The sequence below is a fragment of the Myxocyprinus asiaticus genome, chromosome 10 (assembly GCF_019703515.2).
Source record: "Myxocyprinus asiaticus isolate MX2 ecotype Aquarium Trade chromosome 10, UBuf_Myxa_2, whole genome shotgun sequence".
Lineage (NCBI taxonomy): Eukaryota > Metazoa > Chordata > Actinopteri > Cypriniformes > Catostomidae > Myxocyprinus > Myxocyprinus asiaticus.
Window position 1 is genome coordinate 12,843,396 of NC_059353.1, and position 24,845 is coordinate 12,868,240.

The 24,845-nt window shown below is 37.6% G+C and overlaps 1 protein-coding gene across 2 annotated transcripts in view; it reads right to left on the bottom strand.

Annotated features, from left to right (window-relative positions):
- Positions 1 to 24,845, bottom strand: part of LOC127447516 (unconventional myosin-XVI-like) — a 296,555-nt gene that overhangs the window by 123,434 nt on the left and 148,276 nt on the right. For both annotated transcript variants that reach the window (XM_051709448.1, XM_051709447.1), the window contains exons 12-19: positions 24,516 to 24,581; positions 21,459 to 21,586; positions 17,613 to 17,718; positions 14,822 to 14,939; positions 11,214 to 11,361; positions 5,576 to 5,693; positions 3,597 to 3,714; positions 1,211 to 1,282 (exon numbers count right to left, since the gene is read on the bottom strand). In XM_051709448.1, the coding sequence (XP_051565408.1) occupies positions 1,211 to 1,282; positions 3,597 to 3,714; positions 5,576 to 5,693; positions 11,214 to 11,361; positions 14,822 to 14,939; positions 17,613 to 17,718; positions 21,459 to 21,586; positions 24,516 to 24,581 (874 nt within the window). The remainder of the gene's footprint in view (positions 1 to 1,210; positions 1,283 to 3,596; positions 3,715 to 5,575; positions 5,694 to 11,213; positions 11,362 to 14,821; positions 14,940 to 17,612; positions 17,719 to 21,458; positions 21,587 to 24,515; positions 24,582 to 24,845) is intronic.

The following is a 24,845-nucleotide window of genomic DNA, read 5'->3' on the forward strand; positions in this document are numbered from 1 at the left end:
GAGTTACAGTCACAAATTTTCAATGGAAGTCAATGGAACTTTTGATCATCTGCTACTGGAAAACTGTAAGTCCGATCAGTTATAAAATACATAGCATTAAAATCATAACAGGCTGAATGTCTGCGGCGAGTTTAGTAGAAATGACTTGAAAGCTTTTGGAAGATTTATGAGTCAGAAATTTTGATCTCATGTTAGAGATTTTGAAAAATCCTAATGGCGGGGTCACATTTACCTTTGCACAGCAAAATTCCATGGGTGAAGAAGGTCTGGGTGGATATTGAGCTCGTGTGAAATCCAGCAAGAAAACAAATTGCCAGTAGCCTCTTTTTAACGCTGCACTATAAACTCTGAGAGAGAATGAAGTTATGATAACCTTGTCCATTGTGAATTGTCAGTGTATGTATATTAAGCATCGCCCACCAGAACTCACTGCCAAACCAAGCAACTTTCTATTGTTTAATGCTGCAAATTCACCTGTTAAAGTTCACCAAAGTTGAACTCCATGCAAAATGTGCGAGGGGAAATTCTTCGCCACCGGAAGTCCATCGCTCAAAATTCACGAATGAGTGGATTCCCATTGAGATGACTGTATTATCCCCGCAGAATTTTGAAGTGCAAAGGTAAATGTGACAGCACCTTAACCCAAATTTATGCAACAACAGAACTGTATGTTGGCTTTTGTCAAGTCAAAATAAGTAAGAAAGAGCAAGCATGCTTGAAAAAAGAGAGAAAGAACAAGAATGACAAATCACAGACAGACAGAGATACAAAACAATGACAAGTGTCCTAGTCAGAGTGTTCTCTGTGGCTGAATTAGGTTAAGATCCAGACACTCTACCATGTGATTCATACACACTTCACACTTGTTGTATAATGCCAAGCACACACATAAACATTCACACAGTCTAGACCTCACAACAGAACTGTGTGTTTATGTCTGAGTATTCTGAATGAGGAGGAAGTTGTCCAAATAAGCTCAAATTGGGCTCATCACTAAATGATTCAGAGGCCAAATGCCCAAGGCCACATTCATTGATGAGACTGTGACTGAGAAAAGGCCAGTGCATCTCAATGAACAGTATCAGCAGGCCTCCCAGCAGTAACATTTTACTCCATATATGGGGTTATGGTACAAAAAGATAACTTTGATTAACAGCATATAGTCTGTGTGTTGATCGAGTGCTTGGTAAGTGGAAATCGAAGGTCGTACCTGTGAAATATTGCACATCAGAGGTGAGGGCGGAGCCTAGATCCTCAGAGTTCACCTGCAACATTCCAGCGACTGCAGAAAAATACATTCAAATACAATTGACTGCTGAAACATTTACAAAATGGATAGTTCTGAATTGTGATTGGATGAGACAAGTTTGAAGCCTTTGTAAAATAGCCAATATGCGTAAAGCCACGATCACACATCAGTTGAATTATCCATTAATGGGCTCTTCCTACATTGCTTGCTGTAACAGACTTATAAACTATATTACTTGGAGAAATTATCTGATCTGATTTAAATTAAATGATTATTATTAATAAATGAAACAATTAATCAGAAATGGTGTATTTTATGATATTGTTGTGGCTGCCATTTAAAACAAGCAATAAGCCACTTGAGGATGAGTGTTACAGTGATCTTACCATGCTTAAAGGGGTTTAAGAGTAAGAATATTCCTTATTTGTGGTCAAATCACTATAATGCACAGTATGGCAGTTTATGACAGACGTCACAGTTGTCTTGTGTTCAGTTTAAGATGATTTTTCACCACTCGCTTGCATTAAGTTGAGCTTTTCACAACTTTCTTTCTCTCACAGCTTTATCTGCTTAGCTGTAAACCCCACAGTCTAGCTCCCATACAGAATGAATTGGGAAGGCCGAACCCATTTTATATTAGGTATCCTTAACCACTATGCACGTAGATTAAAAAAATATAAAAGACTTAATACAAAATAAGTATTACGTGTAGTTGCATTGTCCTTAAATTGAATGTATCTGCATGTAATTGCATCTGATATTACACTGTTGACCAGGGACGTGCACAGGGGGGTGGCTACAGTGGCTCAAGCCATTGCCCCTTTGCCCACAAGAGGCTCAAGTGCCCCCCTGGGTAGCCTAAATAAATAGACATCTATTTATCAAACACTTAAAAAGACTTACACATCTGACATGTTTTATCTGTGATTGCTTTGCTGCGTTTAAGTTTATGTAAAATTTCACTATTTTTTTATGTTATTACAACAACTACGTTTGCTAATCGAGTCTTCAGACCTTCATAATCAAATAGGCAATAAACAGCAATATTTCTTCATAAACATTTCTCTGTTTGCACTTATGTAATTTAACATACAAAGTACAAATGCCATAACACATTAACAGTTATAATTACCTCTATTTCCTTAAAAACAAACATCAAATATTAAACACCTCTTTGAGCGATAGATCATTATGCGTGGCGGCACGGTCTTGCTCATATATGCACTAATTTGCGCTTTTAAGCTCAAACTAGATCAGATACTTGTCAAAGAGGGAAAGGACAGCTGGAATTTCCTTATTATTTGCTGTCTAGTATTGTGCATTATACAGTATAGATTTATTTTATTTATTTATTTATTTTTGGAGGAGGGGAAGGTGCCCTTTTTCTTGGCTTGCGCCACTGCCCCTCAAAATGTCTATGCACATCCCTGCTGTTGACCCTAAGTTTAGCTGGTGATCAGAAAGATTGTGTTGGACTACCAGCTAGACCAGCACTAACCAGCATAAACCAGCTTGGACCAGAATGGAAATTCAAACTGATCTGAGCTGGTCTTTGCAGCAGGGCAATTCTTCTGCCAAGTAATATGATACATTAGCCTAATTGCATGTGTTACAGTAGATATTTAGACTCAGCATATTAATATAGAACCACAAATGATGTGCACTCACACTGTACACAGTCCTGTTTTCTAATGCCAGTCCAACCCTTTGATTTATTTTCTGTTATGCACTTGTAAATCACAGTAGATGCCAAACACAGTAATACGTGCGTGTGTGGTGTGTGTGTGTGTGTGTGTGTGTGTGTGTGTGTCCATTAGTGTATAATGGGGCATGTTTATATAGACTGTGATGAGGCCCACTTTAAACTCTGATCTCACATATCCACAGTGACGGGAACCTCATATGGATGTGTATGAATCCACGTTTGTGCATGCTGACATCACTTGTTTACCCAGTCTCGGTATTATGTGTGTCATTATGTATCAGAGAGGGCAACGAGTGGCCATTCTGTTCCGCCACACTGCACTGCGGGGCTTAAGGAAACAGGTGACCCTGTGTTTGTATGTGGCTGGAGAGGGTGATTAGCACAAAAACAGTACGAGAACGTGTTTATGCGCTCGAGTGTGCTGTGTATTAGAGGCAGGAAGAGTTTTCCATTGTGTGGTGAGTGATTCTGCTATTACGCCACACTAGAATTGATGTAAACAACCCAGGATGGCGTGTGACACAATTCTTGCTGCGTAGTCACCTGCCCACTTTCCCTTTCCCTCCCTGAGTGTCTGAAAAAAGGCCTTCTGGTGGAGGAGATCGCCCCCTGCAGGCCACATCATGCAGCTGTACCACTGACCTCTATCTAGCAGCTGCAAGTCGGACACAAACGCAGTGTCAGCATCTGTCAGGGCAGTGAAGCGCAGATCTCCCAGGTGCAGAAGAGCAGAAAGAACCACAAAAAAATTCTCCACCTCCTGAACGAGACACAAACAAACAACTTTATGAGGGTCAGGCTGAACCTAGGACTTTTATAAAGCAGAAAACAGGCCTTCAGAGAAACAGGGCTGGTTCTGCCACAAATGTTTACTTGCATGTGTTGCTTGGTGAGTGTTGAATTTGGACCCTGTACACAAATGTAATTGTACTGTTAAATTTGTGTACAAATTTCCAAAGTTAACACTCACCAAGCACCACATGCAAGTAAAAAATTGTTTTGGCGAGTAAATAAAACATTCGTTTTTTTTTTCAATTAATATCTGTGTTTATGTTGTACCTAGCAGCGTAAATTCGGCATCACATAATAGAAAAATTTCTCAGTTATTGATGCCAGTGAACAAGTGTGGTATTTGCAGTCAGCCATGATTAATTTATTTTGCAAGTGAAAGTGTCCAATAACAGAGGATTATCGAGATAAAGTAAGTAATAAAAATGAGAAAAAGGCACTTCTAGTTCAAAAGTGAAAAAACCTTTATTGTTGTTTGTCTGGTCATGTGATCTCAACATGGCAGAACTTATTTTTTTATTTTTTTATCTTGATCACTGATATGACTAGTCTTCCTCTCGTGTGAGTGTACATAATTTTAAACATCATTTTCAAAAATACTATAATTCTTTTCAGTGAAAAATGTTTGGCAATTAGCGAAAAAATAAAAAGAAATAAAAATAAAAAAAAACAATTGCTGATAACTTTAAAAACAAACAGCTAATTAATCCCATTTTCATAAGAAAAAAATGCTATATTTTGTAATAAAACTAAACCAAAATACAACAATACAGCCAGTGAGAAATATTTTTGGTTGGTATATTATCTTAATTCACCCAGAACTTGCAGGTATTTTAATTTTATGCCCTGTTTGTGTGTAAGGGGGGTTATATAGATAATGAGTGTGCATCATTATAAAACAGTAGTAAATACAGTACATGCAGATAAAACAATCTGAGAGAGGCTGCCAAATTGTGTGTGTGTGTGTGTGTGTGTGTGTGTGTGTGTGTGTGTGTGTGTGTGTGTGTGTTTCATTGTGGTTCATGCTGCACTGATCGGATGAGAGAACATTAATTCTTTAATGAGGCAGATTTACAGGTTCCTGGTAGGATTAGAACACTCTGTCTGGCTGGAGGTCAGGTGTCTGTGAGTGTGTAGATGTGTGCATTTAAACTAAACACACCAATCTGAAAACATGGTGTAACTCTGGTATGCCCCCTATTATAACAAAATATACATTTAACTGATATTATACCCCGTTATAACTAAATATCCATGAATGATAACAGACAGACAGACAGACAGACAGACAGACAGATATATAGATAGATAGATAGATAGATAGATAGATAGATAGATAGATAGACCTACATAAATCAGAACAGCACATCTGAACAGCACATTTCATGACTATTTCTATAACTTGCAATGATTCCCATTGTTGGGATGCATTAAGACTTTTATTAACTTTATTCATTGTAAGATAAGCCTTGTAATGAAAAAGTAATAATGTCAATACTTGACATCAGTGGATCAATGAAAAAGCATCACAATATTACAATACATAAATGTTTCTTATCAGCTCATGTAAATACATCTCTGTATGTAAAGAATATCTTTATGTGGGGGACATCAGCACTATGTCCCCCAACTAAAAACAAGCATATGTCAGCACTGACAAATCCCTCACCTTATAATCTAGGATAGAGCCACTTTCCCTCTCTGTCTCACACACAGCCTTGCACATACAACTACTTAAAAACTACACGAGTAGATATTAAGTTGATTTGTATCTTTTCATTTGTATACATATGTGTGCATGAGGATGAATGTGATATTGAATATGTGTGTACCAGTCTGTTGAAGCTGAGAGCACGCAGAGCTTGTTTAAGGGCTGACAGCTTCTCTCTGCTCTGAGGACATGCAGTAGCTACTACAGGAGTTTCACCTGGAGTTGCTGTATTCAGACACCTGCAATATAACACACACACAGATAGATGAAATGAGACACACAGAAAATGAGTCAAGAGACATGGTTTCGATTTCAATAGGATTTAAACCAGTGGTTGTCAACTAGTGGGTTGCGACTTAAAAATGGGTTGCAAGTCTGTTCTGATATGGAAAAAAACAATTGTAAATTCATATATAAAATGTAACTAATAGAGATGTCATAAAATATTGATACCATTTATTGATCGGCACATTATTTTATTGATACATTTTTGTGGCATCGATACATTAACATCAGCCGACATTTAAATTAGAAGCCTAATTTGTGTGCTTTCAATTCACTGTCAGTTGACTTCCATTCAATGTAGTCTGACGTAATAGATTTGGGACACCACAAGGGGGCGACATAACATTTACTGAAGCTGGTTGTGGCATGGACAAAGGGCAGATCACACACACATTAAGAGCCTGATGGCAATTCAAAGTTACGAAGGTTTTTGTTCTTCTTCAAGAATGAACAGAGTGACATTGATGAGTTTGCAGGTGTGTATGAAAACTGGTGCAACAGTGCAAACTGAATAATTTGATATAGCTGTTTATTATGCAATTTCCCTGCACGTAGCATTGAATAGGTCTTTCATTTAAGCTGTCAAACCACAAAAAAACCTGTGTTTAGTAATATTTTTCCAGTCAGTTTTACCAGGGACGAACTGCTGAACATTCAGCAGCATATACCAGACAACCTTTTCCCGGTTTTTGAATATTCGGTTTTGCCGGACATTTTAGTCGGAGGCCCAGCTGTGTTGTTTAAACGTGCTAGGAGACGCAGGCGAGAGAGATGAGCGGGCGCGCTGGTCAGGCTCCGTCAGCACGGCTTTCGAACAGCGCTGTCGAGAATTCATCTAGCGAATCTCCACTCTCTTCCTAACAAAATGGACGAACTACATCTCCTCACCCGCACAAACAAGGACTTTTCAAACTCCTGGCTGAGTGAAGCCATTCCTGACAGCGCGTTACATCTGCCGGGCTTTCAACTGTTCAGAGTGGATCGCATCGCGGAGTTAACGGGGAAAACGAGAGGCGGCGGAACATGCTTTTACATCAATGAAAGTTGGTGTAACAGCGTCAAAGAGGACGTGCTGTCCTAATTTGGAAGCGCTCTTTATTAACTGTAAGCCGTTCTACTCGCCACGGGATTTTTCCTCGTTTATTCTGGTGAGTGTGTATATCGCGCCAAACGCGTGTGTGAACACAGCACTGCAACAGCTGACTGATCCAATCACAGACACAGAACAACAATACCCAGACTCAGTTATTATTATTCTTGGGGATTTTAACAAAGCAAATCTCACACGTGAACTGCCCAAATACAAACAGCACATTACATGCCCCACCAGAGGCAGGAACATACTGGATCATTGCTACACAACAATAAAGGATGCATATCGCTCTGTCCCTAGAGCAGCTTTGGGACTCTCTGATCACTGTCTGGTTCATCATCTTCCAACCTACAGGCAGAAATTAAAATCAACCAAGCCAGTAGTAAGGACTGTAAAGAGATGGACCAATGAATCAGAGCGGGAACTACAAGCACAGATTGGAGTGTTTTTGAGGCTGCAGACATCAATCTGAAAGAGCTCACAGATACTGTTACATCATATATCAGTTTCTGTGAGGATATGTGCATTCCTACTAGGACTTATTTAAAGTTCAACAACGACAAACTGTGGTTTACAGCAGAGCTCAGGCAGCTTTTTCAGGCCAAAGAGGATGCTTACAGGGGTGGGGATAAAGTCTTGTACAATCAGGCCAGGAATACACTGAACAAGGAAATCAGAGCGGCTAAAAGAAGATACTCTGATAAGCTGAAAAACAAGTTTTCAGCTAACGACCCTGCATCAGTGTGGAGTGGCACGAAACAACTCACAAATTATAGGACTCCTACCCCCAACCAACAACTGGCTGACGACCTAAATGTGTTCTACTGCAGATTTGAAAGGCCCAATCTCACACCCCACACCCACTCTGACCTTCATTTCACACAAACACCAACACCTCCTGCAACCCCCCTCCTCCCCCCTCCTGCTACTCAACCTGCACTTAAGATCTGTGAAGATGATGTGATCCGGTCTTTTGGAAACAAAAGGCGAGGAAAGTTTCAGGCCCAGATGGCATCTCACCAGTGTGACTTCGATCCTGTGCTAACCAGCTGGCCCCCATCTTCACACAGATCTTCAATAGATCACTGGAGCAGTGTGAAGTCCCATGCTGCTTCAAACGCTCAATCATTATTCCTGTCCCAAAGAAACCAAAAATCACAGGACTTAATGACTACAGACCTGTCGCCCTGACGTCTGTGGTCATGAAATCATTTGAGAGACTGGTGTTGGCCCACCTGAAGAACATTACTGGACCCTTTCTAGATCCCCTTCAATTTGCTTATCGAGTAAACAGGTCTGTGAATGATGCAGTAAACATGGGATTGCATCATATCCTCCAACATCTGGACAGACCAGGGACATACGCAAGGATCCTTTTTGTGGACTTCAGTTCGGCTTTCAACACCATCATCCCAGCTATACTCCAGAATAAATTACACCAATTCTCTGTTCCCATGTCTATCTGTCAGTGGATTACCAGCTATCTGACGGACAGGCAGCAGCTTGTGAGACAGGGAAACTCACTTCCAGCACCTGTACAATCAGCACTGGTGCCCCCCAGGGATGTGTGCTCTCCCCACTACTCTTCTCCCTCTACACCAATGACTGCATCGCCAAGGACCCCTCTGTCAAGCTCCTGAAGTTTGCAGATGACACCACTGTCATCGGCCTCATCCGAGATGACAATGTGTCTGCATACAGAAGGGAGGTTGAACAGCTGGCTGTCTGGTGCAGTCAAAACAACCCTGAGCTGAACACGCTCAAAACGGTGGAGATGATTGTGGACTTTAGGATGAACACCCCAACACTGACCCCCCTCACCATTCTAAACAGCACTGTGGCAGCAGTGGAGTCATTCAGGTTCCTGGGCACTACCATCTCACAGGACCTGAAGTGGGAGACACACATTGACTCCATTGTGAAAAAGGCCCAGCAGAGATTGTAATTCCTTCACCAGCTGAGGAAGTTCAACCTGCCACGGGCGCTGCTGATACAGTTCTACTCAGCAGTCATTGAGTTTGTCCTCTGCACTTCAGTAACTGTCTGGTTTGGTTCAGCTACGAAATCGGACATCAGAAGTCTACAAAGGACAGTTCGGACTGCTGAGAGGATTATTGGTTGCCCACTGCCCACCCTTCAAGAACTATACACTTCCAGAGTGAGGAAAAAGCTGGAAAAATCACCCTGGACCCCACTCACCATGCCCACTACCTTTTTGAACTGTTGCCTTCTGGCCGATACCTCAGAGCAATGAGCACCAGAACCGTCAGGCACAGGAACAGTTTTTTCCCTCAGGCTATCCATCTCATGAACAGTTAAATTGTCCCATTGTGCAATAACTATGTGCAATACACAGTTTAGTCTTTTTTATATTTATCCAACACATCCAACCTTTTCTTCCATTTCATTCCTCTGGAAAAAAAAAAAAAAAAAAAACATTTGCAATGTACATTACAGATTTAACAGATTTGTATTAGATTTACACTACATATGTGTATGTGTGTGTCTGTGTGTACGTATGTGTATAATTATTTTTTATTTTTTATTATTATCTATGTCTTGCTGCTGTTTTTGTATTGTTTTTGTATTGTTGTACACTGGAAGCTCCAGTCACCAAGACAAATTCCTTGTATGTGTAAACATACTTGGCAATAAATCTGATTCTGATTCTGATTCTGATGTTGTCTGCGTGACCCCCTTTACTTTACCATGCCGCTCACACTTTGCCAATGTTGTGTTGAGAAATATGTTTGAAAAGATAAAGACTAGTGTGCATTGAGCAGCCCTATTTATCTGAAAAATATCCTGATATATATATATATATATCTCAGTACTCATAGGGAAAATCTTCCAATTATTGATACGTGAAAACAGCATCAATCCTAAGCCAAGTAACAAACCATACATTCAGGCATACTTAGTAAAGCAAAATAAATCCACTTATCATAACATTTGCAATAGCTTTTGTCATTGAAATCAAAGGTTGTGCATCCAATCTATAAAATGTGTTGTTACTTGGCAGAATCTAGCCAAATTAGGCAAATGTCAACATGGACAGTTTGCATGACATGCCTCAAACCATAACCATAAACAAAACTGTGCAAGGTAAAAGAAAATATGACCCAGACTACATTAAATGCAGGTTCACTTGCAATAAGGATAAACAGTTTTGTGTGGTGAATTATTGGCTGCTAAGCATGAAACCATCGAATAATAAACCAATTTATACATTTCAACACATTTCAAATGTGTTTCAATGATTTTAAGATTTTACATTTTTGTTTTCTTTTGTACAATAAACAATTTTGGTATTGTGATGGGTCGCCACATTATGTTCAATATTAAATCTGGGCCCTCAGGTAAAACTAGTTGAGAACCTCTGATTTAGACATTATGTTGGCAATGCCACATTGTTAGCAAATTTGTTGGCAATGCCAACTTTATGTGAGCATTTAGTCTGGGTCTGCAGATCTGAGTCATGCTCAAAATATACAAACTCTCACCAACATACCCAAAAATTCAAATCAAACAGAGGTGAATGCTACATTTTTAACGACAAACTTCCACTGCCCCTCGTGCATGATTTGCTGAGGAACTTGGGGTCGCAAAGAGTTGAATTGTGTTAAACTAGTCAATAGCATCACTTGGGATTAACATGTTTTAACACACTGATGAATCCTGATAATATTAAAGGCTTACAACGCTTTTGTTTAGGGGTGTACAAAGGCATCAATGCATCAATCTGACAATGAAAATTCAGTGCATTTCAATAATCAATTTGAACTACTCTAATAATACCCAGGTGTAACTCATTTCTAAAGCAAAATAAGATTCTTGATGTAAATCCTGATCTGTTGTTTTTGTCAATATCCCATTACGGTGTAAATTTCCCCTTCAATTATATGTGTGTCTTCAATATATTTTTCAAAATAATTATGAATCATACCAAAATTTTAATTGAATTGAGGAGAACCACATTGTGACCAAATTTCAGATTTAATGAATTAAAAATGATACCATAATTTAATAATAATAAATAAATAAAATCACAATCAAATTAAATTGTTGTTGGATCAAATATTTACAACCCTATTTGTGTCTTAAAATTGGTTCAATTTGACCAGTAATACACTTAATGTCTATTACACGTTTTGTCTTTCTGTGTGTACGGTAGTTCCTTGGATTACTATGTATATATTATGGTACGTCAACATATTAAGGTGTTAATAAATCAGTTCCAGGTTAAACAGTATATCAAAAATACCATGGTTTTACCATCTTAAACAATCACTGTGCCATGGTAACCCTAATAATGGATGGTTAGAGAAATTGGTGTTTTCTCACAAAAGATTAACATTCATATCATCACTGTGTGTGTTACCTGTGGGCTAGGACATTGTTGAGATATAGATTACTCTTCTCCTCTACTGAAAGTCCCTCAGCCATCAGGTAGAAAATGTTAAAGTTCTGCTGATGTGGCGGCATAGAGATGACCCTTGACTTCTCCAGCATATAAGTGTACAGGCGGGCTGAAAACACACACAGTGACACAGTGAGAAAGGTACTGCTGGCTCATCATTGTACATTTCAATAGAACGTTATCACCCTCTATAGGTGATGGATAATAAAGCAGAAATCATCTCTACTGAGTGCATTCTGTGTATACTGTACCAAAACGCATGCTAGTAAAGGTACATCTCCTGCGTCTGAATTTGCATACTTCTCTGCTATACAGTATGTGTTAAATCAGTAGGATGTCAAGTAGGGGAACACTACTAGGATAATGTAGTGCATTTGCTGAGATGTGCAACAAATGGACACGCTGCTATCCCATAAGGCCGTCGAAGCTGAGAAGCCAGGTCATTCCTACAATTCGGTCCCTTTTTGAATTAAAAACTTTAGAGTAAATGAAACATAATTTTAGAAATATATTTATGTAATCATTAAATGGGCATTTGAAAGACTTTAACAGTCATACAGGTCAAGGTATATGATTTACAAATTTAGATGTCCATCCTGTTATGTGGGCTGGGTCACAATGGTTAATAACAGGGTGGATAAACAGTGGATAAAACCAGCCACTACATGGTCTGTATATCTAGCTAACATACACTCACTGACCACTTTATTAGGCACCCTTGAAAACCTACTTATTCATGCGATTATTTAAAAAGCCAATTGTATGCATAAATTCATGCAGATACGGGTCAGGAGCTTCAGTTATGTTCACATCAACCATCAGAATGGGGAAAAATTTGATCTCTTAGATAATCACATGAATAAGTAGGTGTACAGGTGTACCTAATAAAGTGGTAGGTGAGAGTATTTGTAAACCGATAATATATTTCTGTTAACATAAATATTGAAATTTTAAAATATAACTGATTTTCCCTATATCTTTACATAAAATTGTGGACATAGTAGACATCAAAAAAGTCAAAAGAGACACAAAAAAACTCCACTATCATTATTACAATTACACATTTACCACTAATGAATACATTTTAGTGAGAGAATGTGATACTAAACACTTAACTGCATGAAAAAAAAAAACAAAAAAAAACAAAAAAACAAATCTAATAATTTAGCACTTTTTTTTGTCAAAGATGTTTGACATGCAGCTCTGGGGACATGAAGAATAAATTAAATATTAAACAAATATTCAATAAATGTAAATTATTTCAGTTATTTAAAATGTAACTTTGGGCCCACAACATTACAAATAGTCTTTATTGTTTTTAACAAGCATAATAAAATTGCAATCAGTTAAAACTAAACGTTATTTATACCATAACGTGTAATAGGGATTTAATAGGCACCAAATTATACCATAATTTTTACTACCATTTACTACCATGGTTTTTCTACGAATATCAAGATTAAAATATGGTTACTTCAGTAAAACCATGGTAAATTTATTGCGAAGGAGCGCAAAACTATTTCAGAAAAAATAAAAATAAAAATCACTCCCTGTCCTCTAAGGTGCTCCATACATTCTGAAAGTAAAAAAAAAAAAAAAAAAAAAGGAAAACTTTGAGCCGTGCGGCATTACTCAAGTGTAAATTTTAGACTTAAAATTAGGTTAAGGGAGACTGAATAGATGTTGAACTCAATGTTGAAAGACTTTTCAGTGTTTTTGTTAACAACAGGCTGAGCTAATATTGAAGGACTTAATCAATACATCATCAGTTCACAGAAGAAAACCATCACCATCATATAAATGTTTCTGACAATGATGTTGCTACACTAATCTGTGCTTGGGCTCTTTAAATGGTCATGAAACACTACAACACATTTTTTTGAGATGTTAACAGGTATATACTGTATGTCTTGCACACAAGGGCAGAGAATGTCAACATTTTTTTTTAAATTATTATTATTTCAAGAGGAAAAGGGTTAATTTAGAGATTTTTTGGGCTATTTTCGTCTTCCAGGTTTGAAATGAACTTCAAGTCAACGTCACATGTCGTGACATATGTTGTTTAGGCTTTCCATTGAATTTCAGCAAATCTACGTCATGGGTGTTCTCGATATTATTCATGAGAAGGTGTGGCCTTTACCCTTTGACAAGCGAGTTGTTGCCATGCATGTGACCAGTGCTTCGAACTCAAGCGCCATCAGTCTGTTGATAGAGTTAATAGTACTGTGATGCAAGTCCCCCCTGCACTGCTAACAGAGGGACAGGACCAGGGGGTCAGGAACTGGCTGGTTAGCAGGTCCCTGTTAGCACCAGTTGGTAGATGCTGGAACTACATCAACCGATGGCAAAAAGCATGTTTCTCCATAGACAGCCATGCAAAAGTAGCCGTGTTTTATGACAAAATAGACATTTTTCTAAGAACCATTTCAATTAAAATTATTTCAATACTTTATAGCACATTGTCATCCTGTGACAGATTGCTTTTGAAGGGCTCTTAAAAGCGTGAAATTGATTTATATGTTTCCCTATCTATTCCCATTGACGAGTGATCAGTCACGTGACACCCAATCCCGGAACAGAGCGCCCATGTGCAAAGATGGCAGCCTCCATTTCACTAGCTGAGCACAATCATAGATGAATGGGTATGCTAACGGATAGTTCTCTCCAGGTATTTAATAGCTCCGTGGACAGGACAGGCTTTCATTCAAAAGGCAACACCTTTTAAATGTTCGCGCAGCACGTATTTATTAACGTGAGTGTTTTGAGATATGCCGTGATGTGCGGTGTCTCTGACTGGGACTCGTTAGAGATGTGGTTTACATTGATTGCCCTAGACACAAACGCTATGCATCCATCCATCCATCCATCCATCCATTCATCCATCCATCCAAGCATCCCTAATGTAAGTGTGTTAACCGTTCTAAGCACTTTCTGTATATTTGTAAATCATCATCTTGGAATAAGTCTCAAAAGTTATTAAAGTGTAAAAACATTAACATATTTTCAATACAGAGTACATGGCTTGGCATTTATTTGCATATTAAATTACAGATATAAATTACCAGCATGTGTAATGTATTGTGAGCTTACAAAACACTGTATAATTTATTTGTGCATTCTGTTATGAGCAACTGTGAGAATTTTTGATGCAGTTAACTGCATTATTAAAATAAAGCTGAGTGACTGGATCAGACAGTTGTTGGGTTCAATCCCCCTTCTCCCCTCACTCCCCTGCTGATCATGCCCACTTTGAGTGCATCATTTAAAAATGTAATGAGAGCTCAACTGTGCTGAAACAGGGGGGTGTTGTGACCCTTTAAAGTTTTCCCAGTTGTTAGTACAACAAAATGGCACTGCCAACATATCAAATGTATTATGTACAGGAATGTATTTCTACTACACACCTGCTTACCTACAAAACATACTTCAACGGTCAAGTACATCAAATTCAGTACACACTATAAAAGTTTGGGATTTTGAACACAGCCACAAGGTTTGGCTATCATTCTTTTCAGGAAGTATTGCATTTGATGAGACTTATTCAGAGTGAAAGGCAAACAGGAGCAAACCTCTGAGTAGAGTCTTTCTCTTTTCACAGTACTGCAGTGAGACAAGCTTTATAAAACGGTTTGCTGAGGAGTTCATCTGAGTTTTAGCATGGCCAAATGCTTCCAATATGGCATTCACCTGCAAACATGGAGAGAAGAAATTATAAATAATTAAGCAATAATCACAGAGAGATTCCCATGTAGACTGTTTCAAACACTAATTAATTGCCTACCTGTGCAGCATTTTAAGGTATCTTACATGCTCACTAGGTGATGGCTGTTCCAAACAGTGGGCAGCAAAAACCTCATTTCAGCCTAAAGCTGGCATTGCAAGTATCCATCACAGTATATGTAAATTCAGAATCCATTGCAATAAGTTCAGTATGGGGTCATATACAATGGGGTCCAAAAGTCTGAGACCACATTGGAAATATGTCTTGTTTTTTGTTGTTTGTTTTTTTGTCACAGCTATGCCACTATTCATGAGGATTTGTGTAATCAGAGCAGGTGACCCTTTTCCCCACCAGGTGGCAATAAGCTATCAATGATACACATTGGCTCCAGTATTAAGCTACTATGCCTGATGTGTATATTTAAACTAGTGCTGAGATCATACACACACAGATGTATTTCATGTGTCATAATGTCACCCATTGCTCATGGCCATACAATTACTATAGTCATTTCAGTATGTGGATCTGGAACTTTTAGCCAACAACAAATGGCTTTTTGAGATTCGACCATAAGAACAAACTGCCTGCCTGGGGCTTTCACATAATCATTCAAAGAATTTAATTCCCCTGTAAAGGAGAAAATAACAGCTGTTGGGGCTATTATGACTCTAAAGGATGACTGAAGTGACTGAAAGTGCATAAACACCTCCAGGGCTCCAGATTACAGAGCACATGTTAGGATCAGAGCTACAGTAAGACACGGACACTACTGAATGCTCAAGACAATGAATGATCTCAAACATAATCTCTACATATAACAGCATATATTATATGCTATATATATATTCTATATTCTATATATATATATATATATATATATATATATATATATATATATATATATATATATATATATATATACAGGGTTGGGAGGGTTACTTTTGAAATGTATTCCACTACAGATTACGGAATACATGCTGTAAAATGTAATTTGTAACATATTCTGTTAGATTACTCAAGGTCAGTAACATATTCAAAATATTTTGGATTACTTCTTCAGCACTGGTAGATTTTTTTCACTTGTTTTTACTATAAAAACTCTGCCAGTACAGGAAGACAAAATACACATGTTAAAAATACATTCTCTGAAAAACCTAAATATCTTATTCAGTGTTGTTTCTGAAACAAGATCAATCTAATCGATCTTGTTTTACAGATTTTTTAGATATTTTTACAGGAAAACAATACAAAAAAAATTATTATCAAGAATACAGTTTTTGCCCTGATGTCAAATGTCTTACTAGAAAAAAAAAAAAATTATGATCCAACGTGAATTTTCTTGATAAAAAAAAATATGATCATGCCTGGTAACGTGTGCATGTAAAATGGCTAGAAATAGCATTTTAGCTTAGCGTAAAGCTGACAATTTACACAAGGTTTATTTCTGTGTCTTCTGCTCCAAACTTACTTCAAACTTACTTTGTCTGCTCGTTTGAATGTAACACATCATAAGAATGTTCAAATGCATTTTGGATCGCATCATTTATATGTATAAATGTTTTCCATCTGAAAGGACTAAATATTAAATGAAACATATGACAATACAATGCAAAGTAATCTCTTCAGTAATCAAAATACTTTTTGAATGTAACTGTATTCTAATTACCAATGATTTAAACTGTAACTGTAGTGGAATAATATCATACCGCCGAATCACTAGAGGGTGACAATGAGGAGAAACGTGACAAAAATGAAAAAGAGTTGAAGCTGTACCACTGTGTGACTAGCAAGCTAATTGGCTAGCGGTTTGCTTGGCTAATAGTCTAACCAGTTAGCTTGTGAGCTAACTGGAGAAAACAGAACAGAGAAATGTTTAATTCCACCATTTATATTTTCAGTTTAATAATATATGTGACAAATAATTTAAAAGTCATATTTACAGAGTTGAGACAACATGAGTCATATAGCGATTGCACAAGACTTTAAAAGTTATTTTAGCCAATAGGGGACATTACTGGAGTGGGCATGTCTTGTGTCACACAGACAGATAAGCTTGGTCTATTCCGATGAAGAAATATATAAATCACAATTATTTCAATATTATACCAGATGGCTTACCAGGGTCTTTTTTTTTTTTTTTTTTTTTTTAAGAAAAAGACACAAGGATATTTTTCCCTCTGACGTCTGCTAACTTTGACATCACAGCTCATAAAACTGGTAGGATGGTCGCTAGTGCAAGGCTTGGGACTGTAGACATTCTTGTGGCCGCATCAGCCAATGTGTGTTGTTATGATTTAATCTTCCTGTGGGTAAGGTGACTGGCTCAAACAAACATGCTTACAGGACTGAGCATCCATTAGCAAAGCACCGGCACCAGCCAAGAAACTGCAATTGAGATGTATGGGAATGCTAACGGATCACTCTAGTTCTCTCTGGGTGTTTTTGACCTCCTTGGATTAAGCTAAATATTAAGTTGGAGCCTGATTGATTACAAGAGGCAGAATAATCAAAGATTTCAATATGTATTTCACATTTGGCTTTAGATGTTGTGTATTCTCAATTGTCAAACTGTAGAGGTATGTTTATGTTGGTGAGTTGGCATGTGAGTGATAGACAGACAGACAGACAGAGAGACTTACATGCTTCATCCGTGGCTCTAAAGCGAAGCTTTTGGGACTTGATCGAGCAGCCAGGTGTTTCAGGATGTGCTTACAGGCCACAGACTTCCCAGAACCACTCTCTCCACTAGAAAAAAAAAAAAAAAAAAGAGAGAAAGAGAGAGAGAGAGAAAAGTGGGGGTAAATTTCACTAAAAACATGTTATATTAAGATTTGCATTATCCTTGTGCAACCCCGCGTACACATGTGTGGACGTTGTATTTTGGCAACTCGTAATTTAAATGAATTTAAACCAGGTGATCTCAGTTCAGGAGACTCTGTCAGTAAAGGGTTAAACTTTCGACGCAAGGAGTCATGTGACAAAACAACATGGCGCAGACTACAGCAGAGTTTGTCTCTGGGAGAATCGCCAACAAACTTTATCTGGTAAGAAACCTATTTTTTTTTTTTTTTTTTTATTGAAACCTCTTATCAATAGATAAGTCACTAGTTTCATCCGATATGCCATTTAAATTTTTTTTTTTTGAGCTATTTATCACGAAATGCCACACTGATAAACACAATGTACATTAATGTGCACTTTAGCCCATTTTTTTCCTTAGAAATCCTACATTTACTGTGAATTATTACATTGAGAATTAATGGGTTCATCTAAAAGCTGAAAAAAAATTGCTTTCAGAGGCTTTATATTTAGTTAGGATGAAAATAGGGTGCATTTCAAACTGTTCTGAGACCAGTGCATACAGACAGCACACTGGAGGTAAAGTCTAAATAGGGAGCAAGGGAGCATCCTATAGCTCTCTATGCAGCTAAGTGCATTCAATCAAACTTCCCATCAAAAGTTCAGTTTGATGCTGTTTGGACCACTCAGCATTTTTGACACACATGGGACAATGGTAATCAGTACATAGATTCAGAATTTATAATGTATAATTTTATTTTAACATGTTTGGCGGTGATTGGATGATGCTGGCCATTACTTTGAATCAGAATTATTTATACTAATTTCTGAGGTAATGTCTGTAACGTCTCAAAAACTTAAATAACCAACACATGTGGAAACATAACAATTTGATACAAAAATAAATAAATAAATACAACTTTTTATAGCTTGGTGGTATTATTTAAAATTAGTCCTGCTGTCCACATATGTTGCCATAATTGTTTTGGATTTTTTTTCTCTAGAAATTCATTTATCTTTTGCATGTTTATTAGGTGCTACTACTTGAAAATCAAAAGGGGAAATGGAAAATGCACACAGCAGTCACGCTCGGGTCACACGAGGTTAAGGCATATTTTTATACCAAATAAGCACATTTCCATCCCAAATTCTTATTACTGCAAAGATGGTTTACATCTTGATTTTTGTTTTGTTTTTCGTAATGCTATTATTTTCCATGGTGATTCTCTTTAATGTAATAGAGGATCTTTTGGTGTAATACAATTATATTTTCAAATCAACTTAAATTAAAGGCAGTATAAAAAAATATAACCATAATGTACATTTTACAATTCTCCTATCAACCTCTTGTAAATTTAAAAGTGGGAGATCTTGTAGCAGGTCATTGAGCTGCATCATTCCTCTCCACATCACTATAGCACATGAGAGAGGACACACTCAGCCTACTACAGCATTACTCCATCAAAAGGCCAGACTAATGACTCCAGCAGTGGGAAGAAGGTGGTCAGAGGCTCAAGATTCCCCACCTCTTACCCTTCACCCTGGCTTACTGGTGTCTGTGTCTCCTCAGCAGGTACAGTATATGAGCAGAGTCATCCAGGAAGGGATGCCTGTCATATACATATTTGAATATCCAAATGCATAATTAACCTGTTCTTCTTGTTTATAGATTAATTTGTTACTTTTCTCCAACATTATACTTTATCTTGCATCCTCTTTCTATTTGTCTTCTCAGATATGTTTTTCATCATTTCAAATATCAGACCAATGGATTGTGCGATTGAATCAAGTATTCAAGAGAGCTGTATAATAAAATGGCTTATATATTGCTGTGACTGACTGTGCGATACCAATTGTTGTTTTGCTTGAAACCCAGTATATTTCCAGTGTGTTAATCCACACCAGAGCTTTACTACCGACAAGGACTTTTGTACACTTTCTTCAATAACAGGGCAAGATTTACACCCCACTTCATATTCTTTATGAAGTACAGTAACTTTGTTAATTACACCACTGATCCATGTTACAACCTCTTAATATGAGCCATAAAGCACAGTCAAACAGCTTGCAGCGGCTCTACCATCTCATAGGCAGGGTAGCCTGCTTCCTTCTAGAGAGAGTGAGGAGAATGGAAGAAAACCATTCAGAGCAGATGGTTTTTAAAGGTCATTTGGCCTCCCACTAATCATTTTCTGGAGGGTCTGATGCTTTTTCTCCCCACTTTTCCATTTCTTTTTGGAAATCTATTCTGGGTTGTAATTGAACTCAAGGGCACAATGCATTCCTGAGCAAGTAGGGTGAGTGTGTGTGTGTGTGTTTGCCCATATGTATATGTGTGTTTAAAAGCCCTTTGAACCGGCATTCCACCACTTCTGTTTCCATGGTTCTGAAGTCACTGGAGTATGGCAACAGTGATCTGTCTCCACCTGCAGGATGAGTGTGTGTGTGTGTGTGTGTGTGATGGATAACCCATGCAGAAAGGACATTAAAGTAGCTGCCAGATTCTCTCTGGCTCAGCGGAACACGGGGACCGGGCCAGCAGAGCAGCATCAGAATGTGAAACAGCATTTAATTGCAATCAGAGATGACCGGAGTACAGAACAGGACATGCAGCGGGCTACACCACTGCCCCCGAATCTATTAATCTCCCTGAGAGTGTTTAACAGGTTTGGATTTACACCGTCCCCGGCATATTTGTCTCTGTGACAGCATTTAACTGGGGTTGCTCCACCCATGCAGGAGTTGGTATACCCAAATATGGGGGCCAGTATCTCTAACTCATTTTTACCTCTCTACCAAAACAGGATTGCCTACTGAGCTGAGTGCAGATATGCATTACAACCTGCAAGCTGGTACATAAATGAGAGTAGGTAACAAAAGGGTTATAAAAGATACTCGAGAGCGTCTGGAGAAACATCTGGACATGTTTTTCTGCTTATGTATATATATTATAGAGATTGCACTCACAATTGTAAAAAAAAAAAAGAAAGAAAATTGAGCAGAGTATAACTTTTTAAACTATTTATATTTACAATAGACATGTATTAAACTCTTCATGACTTCAAATAAAATAAAAAAAAAATAATAATAATAATTCTATGACTTTTCCATGTTTGATGTTAAAACTATAAATTAAAATTAAATATATTGCAATAAAATAATATTTTAATAAAATATTATTAAATAAAAATATGTATAAATTATTATATATATATATATAATATATTATATATATATATACAGTGTATGTGTGTGTGTGTATATATATATATATATATATATATATATATACCAGCTAATATTAAATATTAAAACATTTCTAAAATATTAATAATAATTCCTGATATTTCAATGTCTTCCATAACCATGGGAACCCTGTATTTCAGATGTTTTACCACTCATCCAAGTGACTTCATTAGTCTTATATGGTTTTGGAGATTCCTCCAGATTTTAACTTCATATAACTCAGAATGGTGTCAAAAATGGAAGTGGAGCTGGCCACCCTGATGGTGAGAATGTGAAATTGCAACTGTGTAAACTTGGGCAGTGAAATCAAGTTATTGATTATTTAAATGTGCATGTGTAATGCATGTCTGAATAAGTAAGAAAAAGTGAGTAATGGCTGACAGGTGTAGCAATTGCATGTACTTCACAGAGGCAGTGTTATGCATATCAGTGTATGGCACCTGATGATGAAACACTGCGGCCGTCGCTCCTGCAGCATCACGTGATAAGCACGCTCAGCTGAAGAGAAGATGTGAGGCGGGAGAGACGAACAGAGACGACCACTGGAGCTCATATACAACTGACTCACCTGTGAGTAAGAGAGAGAGACAGAGAGACAGAGAGAAAGAGTACTTTAAAAGTATAAAACATTTACAGAACTCTCATAATTTCCCATGCTCTGTGTTCTTCATTATTTATGCAACACAAAACGTGTGTAACTTACTGGGCAGAACACTTATTGGCTAAAAGTGGCATAACCTGTGACAGGGCTCAACAGTAAGGATGGCCCAGGGCCAGTGTGAGTTTCTGGCCAGATGACCATATCAGACCTGTGCTGTCATCTTATATTTATTGTTTTTATATCTTGCAAACTTAAACATTTAGTTTTCTGTGATAAACATTCTTCTTGAAAATGATGCCAATTTAAACATAATACTGTATATGGTTTGAAAATCTTTTTTTTTTTTTTTTTGCATTGTGTGCAGTCCTATACCACAAAAACTGTTTTTACTGTATGATACCGGTCACAGAATTACATTGTAGCAATTGTTGTATAAAAAAAGGTGCATAGAAAAAGAAGGTTTTGTGTGTTAGTTTGTGAGTGTGTGTGTAAAGATGCATAGTAAGCTAAATTTTATCCCAGTTTAAGGGGGGAAAAGCTTACACTAAGATCTCATTACCCTTTACCGCTGAGACACAATATACACACACTCACACAAGCTGTATGACAGAGACACAGGACACAGGAAGGGCGGGGGGGGGGACATAGGCTGTGTTTTAAAACATATAATTTCTGCCTTCACTGGCAGTATACGGAAGTAGAAAGGCATCAATATACTGTATGTCTGAACTGAATTTGTGTGCAACATTTTGTATACTAATATTACTGACTTCATCTGTTCAGTTTCTGAAGGCAGCAGAGATGTGTGCTTCTCTGCATCCCATAATCATGCATGTCTGGTTCATAAAAATAAATAAATAAATAAATAAAGATTTGCCTGAAAGTATTTGAAAGAAGTAAATTCTATTTTTTTACTTATGATTACATTTCTACTGAGAAATAAGCATTGTAGTCATTGCATATTTGGTTAGTTATCTCTAAAGCTCACTTGAATTTGTTCTTGATCATTGGATGTGACATTATGCTGCCTTTAAAGCTGGTCTGAAAACAGTTTCCTTAAAAAGTGACTTCATAAAGAAACACTGTCAGTTAAATCATCAACTATCTGGTCAAAAATGCAGAAAAAGCAGCCTTCGTGTTCGGACACAGTTAGAGAATGATTACTGATTATTACTATTATTTATTTTTACAAAAAGAAGCTATATTTTGTAGGGGAAATAATATAATGCTGATCCATTAAAAAGGACAATGAGTGACATTTACAGATCATCCTCAGATATGAAACATAATTCTGACACTATTATGCACAACCGCCACGCTCCCACTTATTTTGTCAGAACAAGTTGCTGTCTTTGTAAATGGACGTTAAAGTTTGTAATAAAATGGGATTGGGTGATGCAACATGAGCATATCGGTCGTCTGGGGCCATCACAGATTAGAATGATGGGTTGAGAAAGAAGGACATATGTCCTTCTCTCTCAACCCATCATTCTGCTCTGAACACCATGGTGGGACACACACAGGAGAAACCATGCCTGAAATGAGTCTCTGATGCAGGGGGCTGACATAGGAAAAGGGCCCCATCAGATGCACTGCACCTCTTTGATGAAGGGTGTCTATGTGTGTGTGTTCCTCCTCACATGCCAATAAAGCGTTACAGCGGCCAGATGGCCATCTTGTCATCTTTTATTTTTTTTAGCAGTGGGTGGCACATGCTGTGGATCCCTGATGAGTTTACTCTCATCAACTCATGTCTTTCTGTGGACAGCCAGCTGTATCAGAGAGGACACCGGTCAGGGATGAACGTTAGAGAGATCACCCAAAAACATTCTGTCATCTTTTACTCATCCTCATGTCCTTCCAAACCTACATGAATTGCAATATGAATATGAATCTCTCGTGTGTGGAACAATAAATTAGATATTTAGCAGAATGTCCAAGCTGTCCTTTTCTATACAACAAAAGTAGATGGGGGACTGAAGCTATCAAGCTTCAAAAAGGACAAAAAAGTATCACAAAAGTAGTCCATATGACTTGTGTGTCATCTAAAGCCATACCATAAGCTTAGTGTGAGAAACAAATTTAAATTTAAGTCTTTATTCACTGAAATGTTGCTTGACAGCCATAATGCCTTTTGTGTTCCATTTAATAAAGTAGTCATACAGGTTTAAAAATACATGGGAGTGAGTAAATGATGAAAGATGATTCTTTTTCGGGTGAACTATCCCTTTAAACTTGAGAATCACTTACATCACTGAGGAGTAATAAATAAATAGAGATGATATGGGGGGGGGGGGGGGGCGGTCTGTGGCGGGAGATGAAGAGGGCATAGGAAGTGGATGCTGTATGTTGAGTAGGCTATCACTGTCAGGAAGCCCATGAAATATTTATCAAGAGATCAAGTCCCGAGTGAATGTGCTGCGTTGTGCTTACAGAGTGTGAACGACAGCAGTGGTTTTCAACTGGAGTGTCACAACACAAAATTGGGTCTGATAGGGTCATAGGATGCATATAAAAAACAAAAACACAACAATGTGTTTTGTGCAGTGAACAATTGCCTGCCAAGAGCAAAAACGAGATATTCAAAACTAAAATTGTCAGCCTATGTCATGTTAATAATTTTATGCAGTTCATGGTAATATAAATACACTTCTATTTTTGATTTTAAAGAACATTCTTGTTTACTTTTTTATGATAACCAATTTAAGTACTGTGTTGGATCACCACTTGATGAAAAAATCTGGGTCCTGAAGCAAAACCAGTTGAGAACCACTGGTGTAGGGAACCGCTTAAAATGACTAGACAGACAACGACACATGCTCTTAATCACATTTGTGATTAATATTCATCTGATAAAAATAAGCACCAACTACACAAAACCTAGGTCTGTACTTACGAGATTAGAGTAGACAGGCAGGTCCTTGTATGGGTTAATGAGAAGAAGAATGTGTCCAATGTAGGTCTGAAAAGCCAAAAAAAAAAAAAAAAAACAGTTACTCTTAGGTTCAGCCTTAGACTGCACATCTACTGATGATGTGTATTGCACATAAAAATGGGATGAGCAGGCCTAAAATTGTGTTTTGTTTTTTAGTTACAACTGTAAATCTATCAAATAATCTGTGCTTTTTTATTTAACCCAAACCTAAAGTGATACAGAAGTCATTTAGCAGAGTTTTTTGTAAAGGGACAAGAAGTAAAATCTGGCACAACTTTAAGTCCATCATCG